Here is a 15,033-nt window from a genome sequence, read left to right on the forward strand (position 1 = left end):
GTTCAGTCAGAGACGGGCTCTGGTTCAGTTCCCGCAGAGCCCGTCTACGGAGAGCCTTGCCACTCCGTATTAAGTCCCATTGTACCGAATTTTGGTTGCAGTTCCACCATATTTCCACTGGGGGCGATCGCCATGAGTGCAGAATGAATGGGAGTCAATGGAGCTAGACGGCTAAATTTGTCTCTTTCACCTGATTGTCGTTGACAAATCTCAGATTTGCTTGTAGTTTGTATAACTTCAACATGGGTTATAGGTCAAAAGTTGAATGAACGAGTACTTATGTCCTTTTGATTTCTTACAGTTTGGGTCGTTGTTGCCCATAACACGCTAGCATTGTGCTAATGAGTGACGTCATTGACACGTTTGAAAGGCTTTTTAGAACAATTAAGTGACTTTAAAAAATATAATACTCCACCAAGTGTATTTTCTTTGCCTCCCCTTTGGAATACAATATTCAAATTACTTGAAAAAAAATTATATCCCGAGAATAGTGGATTTTGAGGGGTACAGCTCCATAGACCTCCATGCATTCTGCACTCGTGGACGAGCGCCCTCATGTGGAACCACAGAAGGAACTGCAACCAGTTCAGAAACCGGAAGTTTTCCGAGAGTGTTCTTTCAGAGAATGTAGACGGGCTCTGGTTCTTTATAGATCAGTGGACTTTAATACGGAGTAGACGGGCTCTGGACATCCTCTTTTCTCCATTCGTCATTTCCTGAAGAGGCAGCACTATAGTTGTAGTTCCGTACTAACACTGTAACGCTGTCATCGAGTTTGAACACTGCCACTGTTGCTGGGGCTGGTAAAACAGATAGATTATTACCTTGTTGCTTTTTCGAAAAACTTAATGCGCTCTTTCGTCCGTAACTAACAGCTGTCGCTTACTGTTCATGACGGGAGGGTACACAGGGTATCGAGTTAAGAGAAATCAACTTCAAATCAAACTCCGACCTCTGCAAGGGTAAGTAAGCGTTTAGCTCTGGGGGCTTCATGACAAGCTAACAAGACAATTTTGTAGTCCAAACCATTCCTAATTTGTGCAATGGAAAAGGGTGTTTATTTGAGACTGATTTAAACGACACAAATCGCCATGCTAACACGCTTCATCATCACCGTAATGAAACTAGTTTAGTAGTCTTTGCAAAATGTAAGATGCTATCTTGGTTGCTAACTGAAGTTGCCTGGTATGTTGACACTGTCAAAGACTTGATGATATGCATTGTTGAATGCCATTTGCGTTTATGTCCAGGACATATACTAACTATAACGTTAGAGATTATATTAAACAACCTTATCTCAATGGCAAAAGATCGTTGGCCTATATTGCAGTGTTCAGTGTCACCCGGTCGGCTAACTTAATCTATCGTTAGAATACTTGAGCTGCTTCATCATCTTACCTTAACTCGGCTAAGGATTTCGAATTGTTGTCTGTGCAGGGAAACCTGTTAAATCTTGGTTTAACGTTAGCCTTCTAGTGAGCTAGCCACGAGAAATAGCTGCTATCGACAAGTTTGTCGTGATTGCAAGTTGGTAAGATGGCTTGCAATATGGTAAGTTTGCTTTCCAACAACTAAAGTGAATAGTGGTAACTTAAGCTGTTTTGTCTGGAGAGACTGGGATCTACGCTCTGTTGCTATTTCAGATGTAGGCTGACTGACTGTAAATAAGACGGCCAGCTACAAGGCAGGACAGCTGCAGTAAGGCTACTCCTCTCCTTTGAGCCTTGTCATATTGTCATAACCATAACATTTAATTGTGCCTACTGTTATACCAAGAACAAAATTTTTGCTTCCATTTCTGCACATTTGTCTGCATAATGGACGTTACTTACTTGATCACATGGGCATGGATGGAGTCATATAACACGAATCAAGACTTGTTTGCAGACGTGATAGTACAATATGATTATGATTAGCAGAAATGTGCCTTACAGAGGGCCTGTTTAGAACATAGGCCTAGATTTACACACTAGAATCCCAGGCCACCTTATTGCATTACCAGAAGGCTAAACATGGGAGTAGTGGCTGCAGCTGTATGACACTTTCTGTTTAGTTAGATTTTGGTGGCACTGAATATAGCCTAGTGGGAATGCCCCAGCATTTCTGTTGACTATAGCATAATTAGAATGGATGATACAATTTAGCCACATGCTGGGAACTGTGGCTTGAGTTTCCCACAGCCTAGTCCAAACATGAACAAAGCTCCCATAGGCGATGACAATTTTGACAAGTACAAAATAAAAACACTCACATGATTGGATGGTGCATAGACCACAAAGAAATTAGCCTGTGAACATAGTTTCCTTGCTTCAGCTACTGTCTCAGGCTTAACCTCATTCACTGTTTGCCTATTTTACTCTGTGAAATGAAAGCATTGAGCAGGCACAGTAATGCACTACTAGTTTAAAACATTAGTCAAACATTAGTGAAATCTCATGTAAAAACAGCTGTGCTGGTGTAGTTACACACAGTGTGAGAGTGGAAAAGTTTTGGGACATTTGGGAGTGTTGATGATGGTGTGTGTTTGTGTGTGTGTGTGTTTGTCTGACCTCAGAACTCTTTATGTAATATCTTCCCAGCATGGAGGCCCATGGTTCAGCACGACTGCTGTCCCGGAAGAGAAAAAGAGAGGAGTCAAATGGCGAGGCAGAGGAGGGGGAGCGGCAAGGCAAGATCAAGCGATGCACTGTGGTCAGTCAGACGACATCTTCCATGTTTTACTCTCCCCCCACTCCACAGGGTCCTTTAAGGCATGCAGCTGTTCAGCAGTTACTCAGCATAGCATTTAGTGGCACACTTATAACATTAGGGTGGCCTACATATCAAGGTGCACACACATTTGTGACATTTGCACTGGACTTTAAGCAGGTGTTTAATGTTCAGGTGCCTAATTGTGGAAAAATATTAAAGTAATATTCCAATATGGTGGGGAAAATCTTGTGCCTTTTAGAATTCTTTCAACATCTTGAGCTAGAAGCATATTTTAGTGTTAACAAACATTTCATTCCTGTTTTTATAAAGTCAGTAAGCAGCTTATTATGCATTACTATTTAATGTTATATTAATGTTCTATTAATGGGTAGCCTAGTTTTGTAAGTAGTTGTTAGAGCAGAGAGCAGAGTTATTGTTTTTGTATATGGTTGTAGCAGCATGACTATGTGGCTTTGGTTTTGTTTGTCGTAAGATAAATGGAGGTCAGAAAGATGGCAGTTGGGAAGCAAATATAGTGTTGTATTAAGTGTTTTTCTCCTGTTGGTTGCTCAGGCTTTGAGAGACCCAGCACCATATGCAGATCAACTTGAGTCGATGGAGAACCAGCCTTATGAGCGTGTGAGCATGGAAGAGGCTCTCAAAGGGACTGCACGTGAGTCTCTCTCTGACACAAAACATGGTGACCACTACTGGCTCTGGCCATATGGCAATCACAGGCTCTGCGATCATGATTGGACAGTGGAAGAATGCCAAATTAACATGGAGAGGGAGCCTTGTAATACCCTTGATCAGGTATTATGAGTAAACTCTAGCTGGTCTTACAAGCCTTGGGAGTTGTAAATGACGACTTAATGAATTTCACTGTGGGAAATGCATTTCTCTATGGGTCCATTTTTATTCATATTAAGAGGTAACAAAATAGCGAAGCGTGGGTATTTTCAATCAGTTTTAATCAGTTTTTCATCAGCACGTACAAAGTATATATTTAGTGTATAACCACAGTGCTTTACTGTTCTGTGGCTTTGCTGATTTAGCGGACAGACCAGTGCGGGTGTATGCTGATGGGATCTTTGACATGTTTCACTCTGGGCATGCGCGAGCCCTAATGCAGGCCAAAGGACTGTTCCCAAACACACACCTCATCGTTGGTGGTGAGCTCATTTCCATTTTAATATTTTTTTCTCTCTCTCTGTCTTGCCTTTCTCGGTCTGATTTTTGCCTGTTTGCAGTTGAATGTTACTGGTGAAGGTTGTTCTGACGCTCAATTCAATTGCTTAGACTGTGCTTAGACTATTTTCTCCGTGTTTTTTTTCCCTCCTTGTTTCCTCCTCTCGGTGTCCTTGATCATAAATGTAAGTTTTAAATTGGATTTTGAGCAAAACAGTTCTGCCCAAGAGCTTCTTAGTACCGATGGAGGTGTAGCCCTTGTGGTAACGGTAGTGTTGTATTCAGTGTCTTTCCCACCTCACCGCAGTGTGCAGCGATGAGCTCACACACAAGCTGAAGGGCTTCACCGTCATGAATGAGGATGAGCGCTACGATGCTATCAGCCACTGCCGCTATGTTGACGAGGTCGTCCGGAACGCACCCTGGACACTCACACCTGAGTTTCTGACCAAGCATCGGGTAAGAGGAAAGGAACGTTGTTGGGTGTATCTAGAGTAGAGTTCTTTTTTGTTTAGCGTTAGAACATGAATTCTTAACGGCTAGTCCCAAGGTTTCCATTGCTCTCAGAGAAACTAGAAGAGAAGGTGCTTTTGTAGCTACTTTCATAATATGACTGTTTAACTGTTTAAATTAAGTCTCCATGTGGATGGTTATTGTACTTCCTAGCCTGTGTGTAACATCCTGACTTTTTGTTTTCAGATTGACTTTGTGGCCCATGATGACATCCCATACTCCTCAGCAGGAAGTGATGATGTTTACAAACACATCAAAGAGGCTGGTAGGTGCCAATTGCCCCTTTAGATGCTGGCTACAAAGTGAACAGTTTCTCCAAAAACATAAGGATTTCCATAACGTCTCATAATCTATTTTTTTTTCCCCCCTTTGCTGTGATTTTTCAGGAATGTTTGCCCCAACCCAGCGGACAGAGGGCATTTCCACCTCTGATATCATCACGAGGATTGTCCGTGACTATGACGTTTATGTGCGCCGCAACCTACAGCGTGGATACACCGCGAAGGAGCTGAATGTCAGCTTCATCAATGTAAGAACTGAGTATCCTTTTTTCAATAGGTGTTTCATTTGGCAAATGTCAGTAGATGCCATGTAATAACTTGATATTGTATTGAGTGTTATTATGATCTCCGCTAGAGCAGTGCAGTGCAGCATGACCAAGTTTTGTCAGATACGTCTGACAATCCTGGGACCCCAGAACACCGAGGCATAGAATAGAAGCTTTTGTTTCCCAGAGGCCACTTCCCTACCCTTCTATTCTTGTTGTGGTTGTGGACGTTGGACGTCATATTGGCTAGAACACTATTTAAAACTGGTTTTATTGTTATCATCGGTTATTAGGTATCATTTGGCAGTGTGGATTTGCCTTTACACCCCCCAAAAGGTGCTAGAACCTCAGGGTTCTTTTGCTTTGTACCCTAAGTGCATATGTGTGATTTCCCCACGTTCCAGGAGAAGAAGTACCACTTGCAGGAGAGAGTGGACAAAGTGAAGAAGAAAGTGCGCGATGTGGAGGAGAAGAGCAAGGAGTTTGTGCAGAAGGTGGAGGAGAAGAGCATCGACCTCATTCAGAAGTGGGAGGAGAAGTCCCGGGAGTTCATCGGCAACTTTCTGCAGATGTTCGGTCCAGAGGGTGCCCTGGTGGGTCTCACTCCAAATAGTGGATGCAGTAGAGAGGCGGAAAAGTGCTGCTTTGTATAGGTTTTAATTGCACAACACTTCTTACCTCAAGATACGGCTAATAATAGCTTAACCTATGCTTCACTCAAAGCAACACCACTAATAAAAAGTAGGCATTTACTTTCTTAAGTATCTCTGAATTACTGAACTAAAATGAAAATACATTATTCTCAATATAATATAATATTCGCAATATAACTGTAGTTCTGAAGTATTAATAGGGGGAAGACTGAAAACCAGATCTCCAGTGCTTGCTAAAGCGTCTCTCCCTCTCCCTCCCTCGCTCCAACAGAAGCACATGCTGAAGGAGGGGAAGGGTCGTATGCTGCAGGCCATCAGCCCACGGCAGAGCCCCAGCAGCAGCCCGCTGCGCGAGCGCTCCCCCTCGCCCACCTTCCGCCTGCCCTTCTTCACCAAGACCTCACCATCCTCCTCCCCCCACTCCCTGCATGGCAGCGTCTCCCACGGTTACCAGTTTGGGGCGCGCGGACAGGCCATCAGCGAAGATGACGACGATGACGACGATGACGATGACGAGTAGGGAGAGCATCCGCCATTCCCACTCTCGCTCACTCACACAACTGTTTTAGCAGCTGACTGCAACAACCTCACACCCCTCATCATCAGCATTTTATACCCCACCTGTATTTGTTCCCTTGTCTTTCATATCACCATATGTTATTACGTTGATTCTCCCTAGTTCATGGACAGTAGTCTTGCAGAAACAAACACGCACTAAAACACATAGATTGTTATTTAATTGGGGTTTTGTGTTGAGCAATCTGGATCAAGTTGACGGGGGACAGTATCCCAACAGCTTTGTTTTACTTCTCAATCTTAATGTATACACTCAGTTTCAACACTTGTAGCATAGAAAAGAGTTGGGGAAGATTGTATTATCGACAGCCTTGCATAGGGCTACAACTACAGTCCCCGTGCTCTCTAATTTCAGTATTTGCGAGGTGAAAATGCTCTTTATATCACAGAATGAATAGGTTAAACTTTTATTATACTAATAGTAGTGTAACCAATATTGAAGTTTCACAAAAGATCATGAAGATACACAAATGTAAAGCACTAACCCTCTGATTTCATCTGCATGTTGCTCATGCAGAGAAGATGAGCTGTGGGTCGTCAAGTCGTATGTGTAGTCATATATGTATTCAGGTGCAGAATGCGGTTTTCCACCGTCTGCACACTGCTCTTGTTGGAGTGTCATCGTTGTCTGAGTACAGTCCATGGCTCCACTTCATCGTTGTCTGAGCACAGTCCATGGCTTGGCTCCAAGCTCCTAGTGACCCCAAGAATTACTTAGCACTGTGAACGTTTGTTTATCTTTGTGAAAAGATGCCAGTGGTTCATGTGTACTGATTCCACTGCAGTCACTTTATTTTTCTTGTGTTTGACAGCTGTATGTTATTTTACTTTGAACACAATTTAAATTTTTCTTTAACTTAAATATAGAAGTCCACATCAGGTGAATCACTCCATGGTCAGTTTGGGAGACCTGAACAAGTGTATGAACAGCTAAAATAGGCATTTTGTTTGTGTTTTTATGAAGGAAATGTGATTTAACATTTCCTGTTTAAAATCAAGTAGATTAAAAATAGAAGAATTTAAATGATCCTACCACTGTTAAACAATGAATATATTGTTTGAAGTACATTTTATTATTTTCTTCAGGAGAACTGTGAAATGTTACTGAAAGCACAGCGACCCTTGAGGCATTTAGCAAAGGTGTGCCTGATTGTTTCTGCAAGTATTTTATTCCTTTAAGTCTTTCCTTAAAACTTATTGATGGCGTTTTGTTTCTCTATAAAATCATGAGCTGTGTAAAGTTCACAACAGCCTGTTAGTTACATAGATTCACCTCTGCCTCTGATAAGGAACACCAATATTGACACAGACTATATATCTGTATCAAAAGACTGTCATGCAGGCCTTTTTGTTATTTTACCCTTGGCTTGTGAATGTACAGTACATCACAGAAGGGCAAAAAAATCACCTAAATGAAAATAAATCTCCTAAACAAAAACATGACTCTTCAGTTCACTGACACATATGTAGAAGTGTATTTGACTCATAAAACAAGCTAGACATACCGGTAATCTCTGAGAACAAAGACCAAAACATTTGAAACAGATGACAAAAAAATATGACAACACAGCTGTTTCCATGATGTATTTTTATACTGAACTAGACAGTGACCAAGTTACTGAAAGGGAGATCAGACACAGACACTAAAGGTATGATAGTCAGTAAGGGGCAACAACAGAGACCAATCCACAAAAGTAGAGCTTGCAATGAAGGGGTCCAGTGGCTTAGTCACATCGCATAGGCCTGATGCTCTGGTCCAGGCAAGGAGGGTAGCTGGAGGGTGCTACCCCCGACCCCTGGAAATACTGGAGGGGGGGAATCAGAAGGTGATGCCTCCTGATACAACAATTCAATCCCCATTGGCCCACTGAACCAATTCATTGGGTCACTCAGTATACAGACAGACAAAGAAAACAAGCGTTCACATTTTGCATATTTCTTTTAAGCTTTGCCGTTTTTTTGTTATATAATTCGTCCACAAATTGGGAGAGGACTGGGGAGATGGATATACTGTAGGTAGAGATAGAGGAGGGAGGGAGGGAGGATTTCAGCTGTTCACTGGCTCATTAACAGCGTGTCTCGTAGATGCCACTACGACCGATATAACGCACCCATTTGATCACATCATGGTCGCTGTAGTTCAGTTTGGACTCAAACACCTTCAGGTAGCGCACCTTCAGCCCAGATGGTGCAAATGGAACCTGAAGTACATAAAAGGGATTTGAAAAAATTGATCATGAAAAACAGAACAAATTTGTAAAAATTACATAATACTAAAATATTATTTCAACAGCCACAAAATGCGACAGGAAGACTGTACCTCGAAGTTCATGGAGATGGGTGGGCGAGCCCACTTCTTCTTGTCATTGGTAGGGAGCAGCTCGATCTCAGCACTGATCTGGGACTCCTTCATTCCAGCCATACGCTTGATCCTAACCGGAGAGGGCACACACACACGGCAGTTAGCCCTGCATCACCCACACAAAAGTACACTATTCTTGTTGTTTGCCACTGCATATGAGAGAGAGAGAGAGAGAGAGAGAGAGAGAGAGAGAGAGAGAGAGAAAGAGAAAAAAAGAGGGGCCAGCAGAACACAAAGAAGCTCAGCTCAGAATACTCACTTCCACACAATGGCATTCTCGCTGGCCTTGTACTTGGCCTTTCCCTTCATGCAGATCACCTGAACCCCACTTGTGTTCAGAGGAGTCGGGATGCGGACCTAGAGGAGACACACAGAGAGTCAACACCAGGCTATATAAAACCATCTGCCCAAAGAAGAGAGCTGGTCCAGAGAGGCCCTGAGGATGCAGACGATCTGGCCAGGTCTTGCTCACCTCAATCTTCTGTGCCAGTAGGGAGGGCTTGAAGTTGGACTTGATGACCACCTTCACCTCCAGCTTGGTGCGGCCCACCTCTCTCACCAGTGGAATGACACGGAAGGGCAGGATGATGTCCTTAGTGGTCCGATACCTGCCCACAGCATTCACAATCAGGTTAATATAGGTCAGCATATGGACATTTTCAACCACTGGAAATGTTGGGGGGGGGGGGGGGGGTCCTCATTTTTAACTGAATCTGAATTACACAGCAAAAGGTATCCCCCCAAGGACAACTAACAGATGTCAATGCACAATTTAAGCAAAGTATATTTTGTATCATTCTGAGGCACACCAACAGCCCAGCAGGGTGGACTACAGTTCTACTAAATATGCACCTTTTCTCTGCTCCCAGCCGAATCGTGCTTGGTGTCCCCACTCACCTCATGAGCTCATACTCGCCATCTGGAGGGATGAAGCTGATGCTGCGCTCCGAGTCAAACTTGCTGAGGCGCACACACTGGTGGAAGGTGCAGTCGTCGATGGCGATGGACTGCTTCCCGCTGCTGGAGAACATACACAGTGGGAGGGAGAGTAAGCTACGCTAATCTAACCTAGAGGAGCTTAAAAGTATTGTGAACACACCTGATGTCTACCTGATATCTTCAGTGATATCTACACAACCACAAGAACCTTATCTACTAATGGGGGAGGGGGGGACACATGGTACAATGACAAGCTTTATGTTACCATCACTAACAAGTTATGTGCTAAATAGAGATTTGTAGTCTGGTGTGTGCAATGCTAATATGCCAAACGGAAAGGGAGACCACAAGACACGGAACACAGAGAGGGAGATGGGTGTGAAGGAACGAATGCCAGAGATACAGTACCTGCCCCCTAACTCACTGAGGTACAGCACAGAAAGAGAAAGCAAGGGGAATGCAACAGAAGTACACAACTTCAGAACTCAAACAAAACCAACTGTGACGTCCACACCTTAAAGCATATAAACAGCTAGCCTAATGAAATACACTGGATATATCTGTACATATGAACATAATGAAATAAACATACAGAACACCAAGACAAAGGTCACTACAAGCCTCCCCTTTACAATTATCCCTTCACATCTGCAGGCAGTCAAAAAAGTGCAAAGAAAGGCCTTCACAGACTCACCTCTTCCCTGCCTCGTCTGTAGTTCCGCCCTTTCCCTGCTTGTCAATCACAATTTTGTCATTCATGCCAAATTTGCATTCGGGCATTCCACTCAGGTAGCTCTTCATCACCACTCGCCCAGACACGTGCGCGCTGAGGACCTGACCTGCAGCAAGGGCACACAGCAGCAGGCTCAGTCAAAACAGCAGATGCTCCATACTATTACATTACAACACAGCACAGATTACTTAGTAAGTTTAGAACATGTGAGGCAGGGGGGCGGGGGGCTTTGGTCTCCATACAGACACAAACAAATCACATTTCACACCACTGCAGACATCTACCTTGTGGGGACATGAGCAGGTTGACACTTTCCAGCACGTCCAGGAAGAGCTCATTGCGGCGATACTTGATGCCCTCCCGACGCCAGCCTATCTGTCCAGTCACCTGGCTGGTGATCTGAGACTGCTCTTCCTTGGTCTGTGGGGTCACAAGCAGAATGGTCGGTCAACAATCATGTCTGACATTGGACATACAAGGATAAACGAGATTAGTCGAGTCATTACCTGATGCTGTGGGTTTCAAGTTCCATCACAGAAGACACGATGGGAAATGAAAAGGGAAAAACGTTTTAAATATCAGTAACTAGATGTGAATTGTGTTGATGCTTTGTAAGGACTGTCTGAGCAGGCGTCTCACCTGTCCCTTGATGCCCTGCTGGGTGATGAAGGTCTTCAGTGCTCCTGTCTCAGAGTTCTGAGGGTATCCAAAATCAAGGATCTCTGCAGACACGACAGACAGACACAGTCATACATATAGTCTTCCCTAATTTAGAAGTCCTGAGCCCCTAGACTTGAAATGTCTATTTCTTTTAATCATCCCCACAGGCCTATTTTACCAGCCAATTAGAGCCACCTTGGTTATTTTTTTTATTTAGCATGTCCCGTTCTCATTAAGAGAGCAGTCATGCCTGATGGCTGGATATGGATTCGGAAGTAAAAAAACGTCTTGTATTTGTTTTGCCAGATTGACAAAATCCAAAGCATCGTACTACTGGATATCCCAACTAATTTATATCAAATAAATCAACGGTGAAAAGACAGCCGCACAAAGCCAACATGCTGCTAAGAAGCTCGAAAGACCCTCCTTTACAGCGCACCATAAACAGAGGAAAAGACTGACACAGTGCACACAAAGGATGTGGAGAGTTCTGCTTCCTGTCTGGCTGGGACAATGGCCATTGTTAAAGTTGCAACGCAAACAAAACTGAGGTGTCCCAACTTGAAAGATGAGAGGGTGAAGGCAGGGACAAGAATAAGGGGCCATTTTGTCACTTGCTGTCAGAGCTCATATTTAGTCAGATAAGATCTGGGATTTTTCAGAGATGGCTAGCAATGTTAGCATCAACCTGGCAGCACCCATCTAGAACCAGTCCAGGCCTGACCAATGCCACCACTACTCCATGAATCAGACTGTATTTCATTAGGTAGGGTCAGGAACTTATATTTGAAAACATGACCAACATGAGCATTCAAAGAGCACCAGACACAAAAATAGACTTTTTCTGCTATTGATAAGTCATATCAACTAACTAATGCCCTAGCCCTTACCATCAAGCAGTTCATAGATCAGCACAAAGTTGTTCTTGATGTTCTCCTCACTGATCTTGCCAAAGTAAGCCGTCATGACATCACACATCTTGTAGAGGAACTCGAACACCATGGCAGCGTTGACATTCTGCTTGGTGACGGCAGCCAGCCAGATGTTGGCTCGCTTGACATGGAAGAAGCTGGTGCGAGCAATGTTGGTGACGGGCGAGCGCACTTGCTGCCGCGCATGGATCACATTCACTCGGAACGCATCCACGGCATTGCGCCTGAGGGAGAGAAAGAGGGAGACAGACCAAGGCAAAAACATTAAGATTCATGTTAACAAACAGCCGCTCACAACACCTCCACGTGAACAGTATACCACAATTATCAAGGTCACAATGTTAAATCCCTGGAGGCACGCATTCAAGCAAACCGTTTCCCCTCACCACACTACGCCAGACACCTGGCACCTAATAGTGTCCTCTAGTAAGACAAATCCTCGGCTTGGCTACCCTTCACACTGTTCAGCCAACATGTCTTCAGTTACTGGCCAAGAGTTATTTTCTTAATTCTGCCATGAGATGTTTGAGTGGGATTACTCCTTGAAGGATATAATAAATCAATAATATCAAAGCTAACCTTCCTGGTCCCATTCAAACAATTTGCATGAGGTCACCAATGTACAGTGTATAGGTAAACACATAAAATGGTTGAATTCATTACAGTAGGCTTACTATTTTTCACATGGATGAGTGAAAAACACATCTGCGTTGGGGTTCATGGTTCAGTTTACACCATTTCTTGTGAACATGCTTTAAAGGGAAATAAAAAGAGGAGGAACTGAAGAGGAGGATGAGTGGGAAATCACAGCTTGGGTGGGACCCCCTATTGTTCAACTGACGGGTCTCTCAATGTTTAAGTTTTCCACAGCTCATTGGCCTGCCCTGCTGGGTGCACTAAGAGACATCTTATAGCTATGTGCATGTTTGTCAGAGGTCATGCTTTGCGGGTCCTCAAGTCTTTTGCCATTGGTCAGGTGCCATGCGCTCGAGTTTGATCGGTTGTCATGGGTCTGGGAACATGCTTCTGAGGAAGTGATAGGGGAACATCTCTTACCTACTCCTACAGTTGCCATAATGGAAATGTAGAGGTAGCAATATGGCAAAAGGGGATGGAGAGAATGAGAGGAGAGATACATAAACACAGGTAGGGTAGGCGTGTACTCACCCACACACACTATAGACTGACACACACTAATAAACTACAGGGATGGCTGATGGTGTTACAATGGTACCAAAACACAAATGACTTTGTACATAATTGTACATGGTCAAGTCTTACATTGCACAAGAATAGCAGCATACATTTGAATCAAAGTCCTCATTGGGTTTGACCTGCTGACCATTTATGACAACATGACAGTGTGTGTCCAGCAGAAAGTTTTAGAATCACGATCCCCCCAGCCATTCAGAACATACCCAATATCATCACGGTAGACACGGGAGATAAGAACTTCTCCCTTATGGTTGTAGATGAACAGTCCTCCAATCATGGTGGCTGTTCTTCAGTCCTCACGTGTCATGATGGTCCAACACCTACAAAACAAGAGAACTGGGTATGAGCCATTCATTCATTCATTCATTCATTCATAATGTGCAGGTTACTGTTACTGAGTCACAATGAGAAATGAGACACCATGATCATGGGGTCCAACCGAAGTTTTCCCTATGGGGGTTGCTTAACATTTTCTCCATCTTTTGCGGGCTACTGACTTGTGGTTAGATCGCTTTTGGGTCACCGATTGCTGCAGCTGTGTGGCAGGGTTTGAAAAATGTCTGCAGAACTGCTTGCACTCCTACCAATGAAGGCTGTCAGAATGACCTCCAACTATAGAACGTAGTAGGCCTAGACTTTAACATTGGTTAGGATGGCACTGTTCTCATCACATGCTGCATGGCTGGCTATTATGAAAAGGTGTATCAAAACATATTATGTCCAGGATGTGCGCAAGCAAGATCTCGGATTTGACTAGTTTGGATACATCTATGACGGTTGTCTCTCTCAAACCGCACGCGTTTAAACCAATAAGCAACTAAGATTCTGGAAGAAGCCATATATCTTTTCAGCCGGTTTACTCAAGTCTGTTGGTGTCCACTAAGTGACCTAGCATGGAATGCCAACATCGCTCAGCTAAGGTCAAAAATACCGCAAGATTGTATCATTTTTACTTCGAATCAACTCAAGCACAGAATGTAATATGGGTGCAAAGTGATACAACGTAGCGCCAGCAAATTCGGACATTACAATGGTGAAAATACAGGAAGTAGGCTATCATTCCCGTGGCTCGTTTATCGCAATATAATTGGTCCAAGATGTCTGCCTCACTCAACGGAAAGCAAATGCTCATGAAATGTTAATGTTTTTCACCCTTCCGTGTATATTAGATTGTTGGTGACCTCTGAGCCTATATATCCTACGTTCATCATTCCTTATAACCAACACGGACAGAGCATTTTACAATAATGTTACTATAATTTGCTATCAACCTATACCAGTCCTCTTGCGAAATATGGCAGCGAATTACCGCTTATAATGAGGTCGTGACCGACCAAAGACACTGGGGTACTGGACCTACAGCTTTGTACTATTTTATAAGAGTGTGTTAAATCTTACCTGATAAATACCGCTACACAAAAAGCGCGGTATCGCCCTTTCCTTTTGCTTGGTTATTTCCAGGATCAAAGGGATTAGCGGGATTCTTGCTTCACCGACTCAAGCCCCTCCCTCCCATCATGGTCAGTCAGCTGACAACCATCAGTATGCTACGCGCTTACGTCATTACCGAAATGTGCTGTGCGTGGTCAATAGTATAAAAATAATTTATCCAAAATTGGAAGAATATACCTTTATTTCTATCGAGTAGGAATTATGTCTTGTTAAGGCGGGCATCACCTTAGTAAAGTCTTGACAGCAGTCCTCTTGTAATTAATTCATGTGTGTCCTTACTTTGACAGAGAGACAGGCTTAGGTTGCTCGCCCATTTAACGTCTTGTCAGAGTTACTCCTGGAGTCATTAGGCCATGCCGAGTTTCCATTGCAAAAACTCCGCACAGTACCCAGGTAATGGGGACATGTTGTTTAATTGGTTTATTAGGGGTCCAACTAGTAAAGCTACAATAACTCTATTATTTTATTTAATATACATTTACATAGTCTTAATTATCCCTGTATCTTATTCTTCCAAAACATGTGTGGGCAGCAAAAACTGACAGACACCAAACTTCATAAGGTTCCTGGCA

The 15,033-nt window shown here is 43.5% G+C and overlaps 2 protein-coding genes across 2 annotated transcripts; one reads left to right on the top strand and one right to left on the bottom strand.

Annotated features, from left to right (window-relative positions):
- Window positions 1–685: 685 nt before the first annotated feature.
- Window positions 686–7,592, top strand: pcyt1aa (phosphate cytidylyltransferase 1A, choline a). The gene is made up of 9 exons (XM_076294374.1): window positions 686–962; window positions 2,580–2,691; window positions 3,265–3,364; window positions 3,747–3,863; window positions 4,187–4,338; window positions 4,579–4,657; window positions 4,779–4,921; window positions 5,344–5,532; window positions 5,864–7,592. Exons 1-9 carry the CDS (start codon window positions 892–894, stop codon window positions 6,110–6,112), a joined length of 1,212 nt encoding a protein of 403 aa, XP_076150489.1. The 5' UTR covers window positions 686–891; the 3' UTR covers window positions 6,113–7,592.
- A 149-nt stretch (window positions 7,593–7,741) lies between these two features.
- On the bottom strand, window positions 7,742–14,539 carry LOC143134196 (AP-2 complex subunit mu-A). Its single transcript, XM_076294375.1, has 12 exons — window positions 14,408–14,539; window positions 13,213–13,329; window positions 11,753–12,018; window positions 10,842–10,924; window positions 10,709–10,714; window positions 10,487–10,622; window positions 10,164–10,308; window positions 9,428–9,550; window positions 9,003–9,138; window positions 8,790–8,887; window positions 8,489–8,600; window positions 7,742–8,369 (listed from the first exon to the last, which is right to left on the bottom strand). The coding sequence occupies exons 2-12, from the start codon at window positions 13,284–13,286 to the stop codon at window positions 8,235–8,237; spliced, it is 1,314 nt and encodes a 437-aa protein (XP_076150490.1). The 5' UTR covers window positions 13,287–13,329; window positions 14,408–14,539; the 3' UTR covers window positions 7,742–8,234.
- Between the last annotated feature and the right edge of the window lie 494 nt (window positions 14,540–15,033).

The sequence above is a fragment of the Alosa pseudoharengus genome, unplaced genomic scaffold (assembly GCF_046254945.1).
Source record: "Alosa pseudoharengus isolate Yale_2024_CS ecotype anadromous, Long Island Sound unplaced genomic scaffold, YU_APseudo_1.1 YU_APseudo_1.1_scf_2, whole genome shotgun sequence".
NCBI classification, from domain to species: Eukaryota; Metazoa; Chordata; class Actinopteri; order Clupeiformes; family Clupeidae; genus Alosa; species Alosa pseudoharengus.